The sequence below is a fragment of the Sardina pilchardus genome, chromosome 17 (assembly GCF_963854185.1).
Source record: "Sardina pilchardus chromosome 17, fSarPil1.1, whole genome shotgun sequence".
NCBI lineage: Eukaryota > Metazoa > Chordata > Actinopteri > Clupeiformes > Clupeidae > Sardina > Sardina pilchardus.
The window spans coordinates 22,175,062-22,180,061 of NC_085010.1; the positions used below are offsets into that span (position 1 = coordinate 22,175,062).

At 46.7% G+C, this 5,000-nt stretch overlaps 1 protein-coding gene across 1 annotated transcript in view; it reads left to right on the plus strand.

Moving 5' to 3' along the window:
* The window catches only part of shank3b (SH3 and multiple ankyrin repeat domains 3b), a 29,792-nt gene that overhangs the window by 4,184 nt on the left and 20,608 nt on the right, over positions 1-5,000 (plus strand). Inside the window, exons 2-6 of the mRNA XM_062518086.1 lie at positions 1-184; positions 818-1,021; positions 2,125-2,196; positions 2,802-2,910; positions 3,599-3,750. The exon at positions 1-184 is cut by the window's left edge and continues 17 nt beyond it. Coding sequence (XP_062374070.1) covers positions 1-184; positions 818-1,021; positions 2,125-2,196; positions 2,802-2,910; positions 3,599-3,750 — 721 coding nt within the window. The remainder of the gene's footprint in view (positions 185-817; positions 1,022-2,124; positions 2,197-2,801; positions 2,911-3,598; positions 3,751-5,000) is intronic.

The following is a 5,000-nucleotide window of genomic DNA, read 5'->3' on the forward strand; positions in this document are numbered from 1 at the left end:
GCCAGCCGACGCCAAACATGAGTCTCCCGACCGGCCACGGCAACAGCACGCCCCTACCAACGGTAACCACGGAGACGACAGCATTCGGGCCTCTCCCGGGAAAAAACCTGCCACGGATCCCATGGAGGATCTCCACGGAAACGCAGCCGTCATCCGCATTGGAATCCCTGACCTGCAGCAAACAGTGAGTGCTCCTTCACACACACAGACACACACGCATGCATGCACATGCTCTGGTCCGCGCGCACACACACACACACCTACCGGCAGGCACACACACACACACACACACTCCCACACACTGAAACGTCCATGCAAGCATCAGCGCTTTCATCTCTTGCTGCCGTTCGCTGCTTGAAAAGGGAGTGCTGTTGCAGAGAAACAGGAGTGAGTGAGACTGAGAGAGAGAGCGAGGGAGAGGGAGAGAGAGTTGAGTAAGAAGAGAGAGAGAGGGATAGAGAGATAAATCACAGTGAGGGAGTGGTTGTAATTTCAAACAGGCAAAAAAGGATGAAAATCAGGAACTGAAGATGAGATTAGATTTTAAGTGGTGGACTATCTCTACCTCTTACCTCATACTGTCTATACATTCAGTGTATGGGTGTGTGTGTGTGTGTGTGTGTGTGTGTGTGTGTGTGTGTGTTTGCATGTGTGCATGAGTGGATGTGTGTGCATCTTTATTTTTTGGTGCCTGTGACTGTGGGTGTATTTATGTATGTGCATTTCTCTCTATCCCTGTGTGTGTGTGTGTGTGTGTGTGTCTGTGTGTGTGTGTGTGTGTGTGCGTGTGTGTGTGTGTGTTTGCGCTGATCTCTAGAAATGCATGCGTTTGGACCTGGAGGCGCCGGTGTGGGTGTGTAAGCAGCGCATCCTGGTGACCCTCACCCAGAGCCTGACCGACGTGCTCAACTATGGCCTCTACCTGCCCGCCTTCAACGGCCGCGCCGGAAAGTTCCTGGACGAGGAGAGGCAGCTCCGGGACTACCCCATGCCCACGGTCACCCCGGTCCCTTACCTCGAGGTACCCCTGCCCGTCACGCCGGGGCACACTTAAAGGGACACTTCACCGATTAGCGTTAAGCTTTGTATCTTTAGAAAACCAGTCATGTTTTTGGATGGTCGTGCATCATTCCCTCAGTTTGCCTTGAGATGGGAGAAAATGTTGGACTTCCTTCTTTCAATGATGTAAAAATCATCATTTTACATCATTGAAAGCAGGAAGTCCTATTCAGATTTGACCACAAGGGTAAATCCTACATTGGGTAACTTTAATGTTTGCCCTGGATATTACACACACACACACACACACACACACACACACACACACACACATAAAAACACACCTCGCATTACTCCACACACACACACACACACACGGATGCACCCAGTATGGTGCATGCAAAGTCTGCTTAGCAGATGTATATCATTGCCTCCACAACTCCCGTTGCTGGCGCTTGTGTCCAAAGGACCACTGAAACGCGGCTGTGGGCTAAGCAGCACACAGATGGATAACTGTGGGGGACAGATGGGGATGTATTCAGCTAAAGTGTCACAAGTCAACATCACAAATCTGAACTGCAAATGTTTAAGCAAGTTAATGGCCTTCAGATGGCTGGAGCCATTAGGGGCTTGACAGTTTGTACAAAGTGTGTGTGTGTGTGTGTGTGTGTGTGTGTGTGTGTGTGTACTTATTAGCATTGACGCTGGTTCTGCATGCAGCCAGGGCGGTGAGGGAGGAGGGCTCTACAGTGGCATGCGTTGCACTGGAGGCTGCTGCTGAGTGTGTAAAAGTAGGACAAGGAAACAGTCGAAGTAAAAGAATATGTGGTCCCTCCTAATTAAGTTTTAATGAGTTTGCAGAGAGGAGCTGATATTTAAATGATCATACATTATTGTATTATAAGTTGTGAAACAACAGACAGCCTTGAACAATCATAGCGTGCATCTGATGGGACTGTATGCAGAGCCAGTTCTGTATATAATGTGTTACGTGCATCGCTTTGAGATCACTCATATAGATATGTATAAGTACTGTACTGTAGGTTCTTTTAATCTTCGGATCCTCTGAACATGTGTGTGTGTGTGTGTGTGTGTGTGTGTGTGTGTGTGTGTGTGTGTTTTCAGTTCCGCTACAAGAGACGAGTGTACACACAGAGCCACGTGGATGACAAGCAGTTGGCTAAACTTCACACCAAGGTATGCCAGCTCCCCCATCCTACCCCCCAGTATTCTCACACACACACACACACACACACACACACACACACACACACATACACACACATACACACACTCATACACAGATATACAGGGTTGCCAACTCCCATGCTTTTGGCGTGAGAGCCAAACATTTTGCAAGCAATTTCCGAGTAGCAGTCGCTCCATACTTTGCTTTTTTCTCGGATGGCAGAACATCTCACACTCACATCATTACATGTTAAGCCAAGGCAGCTTTTAAAAGTTGGCTACCATGTTCACACACGGTAGGTGTAAAGACCCGGTAGCATACAGTACATCCCACCCCTCTGTTCCTCTGCTCATTCTCAATATAACTGTTTGGATAGTCTGCCTACAGAGACGTTACAGATCATTTGTGGACGTTCAAATTCAGTCTCTAAAACAGTTGTTAAATCAATTACTGAATATCATCTTAACCAAATCCAACTCCTAACGTAACCTTAAATAAAGAGCTTATTTTAACAGAGTGTGAACAAACTAATTGGTTATAATCTGAGAATCTGTAGATACTGTAGACCGTAGGAGACCATCCAAGTAAAGTATGACCATTGTATTCCTGGTAGGCCAACCTGAAGAAGTTTATGGAGGTCGTGCAGCTGAGGTGTGTTGAGAAAGTCTCCAGATTTCTGGAAAAAGGACTGGACCCAAACTTCCATGATTCAGACAGTGGAGGTAATATTTACTACTATTGCGATAATAATAATACAGCTTGGTTTGATTGATTTGGTTATGTTTTTTTTTTCAATTACAAACCCAAGTCCATTGCACTGGATGGCACCCAAACTCTCATTTGTAGTGCATAAATGATTTGAAACAGCAGCAGGACTTCAGAAATTAAAAAATAATTTGTTATGAATATTTCAGTTAAGGGTGACTGCGTGCTCCATTTAAATCAAGCAACTTTCCTCACTGTCAAGTACAACTTGTGCAGCACAAAATGTGAAAACTCCTCAGATAGGTGTGTTTGTGTGTTTGTGTGTGTGTGTGTGTGTGTGTGTGTGTGTGTGTGTGTGTGTGTGTGTGTGGGTGGAGGGGCTATCCTGTTTATTTCTATGCATGCATGTTTGAGTACATATTTACTTGGCTTGTTTTCAGTTTCTCAGCTTGCTTTAATTGTATTCATGTTGGATTAAAAGAATAAGTAGTCCTTCTAATCAAGTTTTAATGAGTCTGCAGAGGAGCACATATTTAAATAAAATAATATTATGAATACCGGTAGTATTTCTAAGCAGTGGAATAAACAGACAACCTTGTTTTCCAACTAAGGACGTTTGGCCAAATGCTTGTTGTGTGTGCGTGTGTGTGTGTGTGTGTGTGTGTGTGTGTGTGTGTGTGTGTGTGTGTGTGTGTGTGTGTCCAGAGTCTCCCCTCACCCTGGCCGCACAACTGGACTCGTGTGCAGACCTGATTAAGGTCCTGCGTAACGGAGGCGCCCACCTGGACTTCAGGACCAGAGATGGCATCACCGCGCTGCACAAGGCCGTGCAGTCCAGAAACCACGTTGCACTAACAGTGAGTAGTGACGCAGCAGGGCACAGTCTCACTCTCCCAGTCCAGAAACCACGTTGCACTAACAGTGAGTAGTAACGCAGCAGGGCACCTCACTCTCCCAGTCCAGAAACCACGTTGCACTAACAGTGAGTAGTGACACAGCAGGGCACCTCACTCTCCCAGTCCAGAAACCACGTTGCACTAACAGTGAGTAGTAACGCAGCAGGGCACCTCACTCTCCCAGTCCAGAAACCACGTTGCACTAACAGTGAGTAGTAACACAGCAGGGCACCTCACTCTCCCAGTCCAGAAACCACGTTGCACTAACAGTGAGTAGTGACGCAGCAGGGCACCTCACTCTCCCAGTCCAGAAACCACGTTGCACTAACAGTGAGTAGTGACGCAGCAGGGCACCTCACTCTCCCAGTCCAGAAACCACGTTGCACTAACAGTGAGTAGTGACGCAGCAGGGCACCTCACTCTCCCAGTCCAGAAACCACGTTGCACTAACAGTGAGTAGTAACAGAGAGGGTTAAAGCGGAGCGTAAACGTTCGATCATTTCCGCGTTCTGTCTTCGCAAAGGGGAGGGGGGCTAAATCCCCCTTTAAGCAGACCTGTTACATTCGAACTGAACTTCTACCAATCTGACAGAGATCGATATTCCACTATGAAGTCTTTGCAACACGCCTCTTTAAGCAGACAAGAACTGTTCGAATTTTGCTTCCATAGAGATGCATTACGTTGCCCTATCTTGTCAATAATTAAGGTTCTTTGGTATTAGCGCAGCAGGGCACCTCACTCTCCCAGTAACAAGCTATGGGGCAGATGTCTTCTCGTAATACGCAAATTTACTCCTTAAGCTTTCACTTCATCAGGTAAACAGCACTCATCAGTGCCCGGCAACACCCCATCTCCGCCCTCTGATGTAATGTGCGCTGGATTGCATGTCTGTAGCGCTTCTCCACTCCTCCGTACCGTGGCTGACAAGGGCAAACGCGCTGCAACTTAAGACAACCCGTGCAAATTGACAAAACACAAGCAACTTAAGAAAACGTCTTCAGCGATTTGAATACCCTGCAAATTCAGACAACATAAACATCATAGAAAACACGCTGCAAATTCAAGAAGAGCCAGTCAAACCAATTGTCTTCTGGTTGCTAGACGACGACTCTATCTCCTGAGCCACCACCACCTGAAATCAAAATGAATTTGGAGATAAAAACCAAAATCATTTGCTTATAAATGCGGCTTTACAAAAGTGGCAAACCGT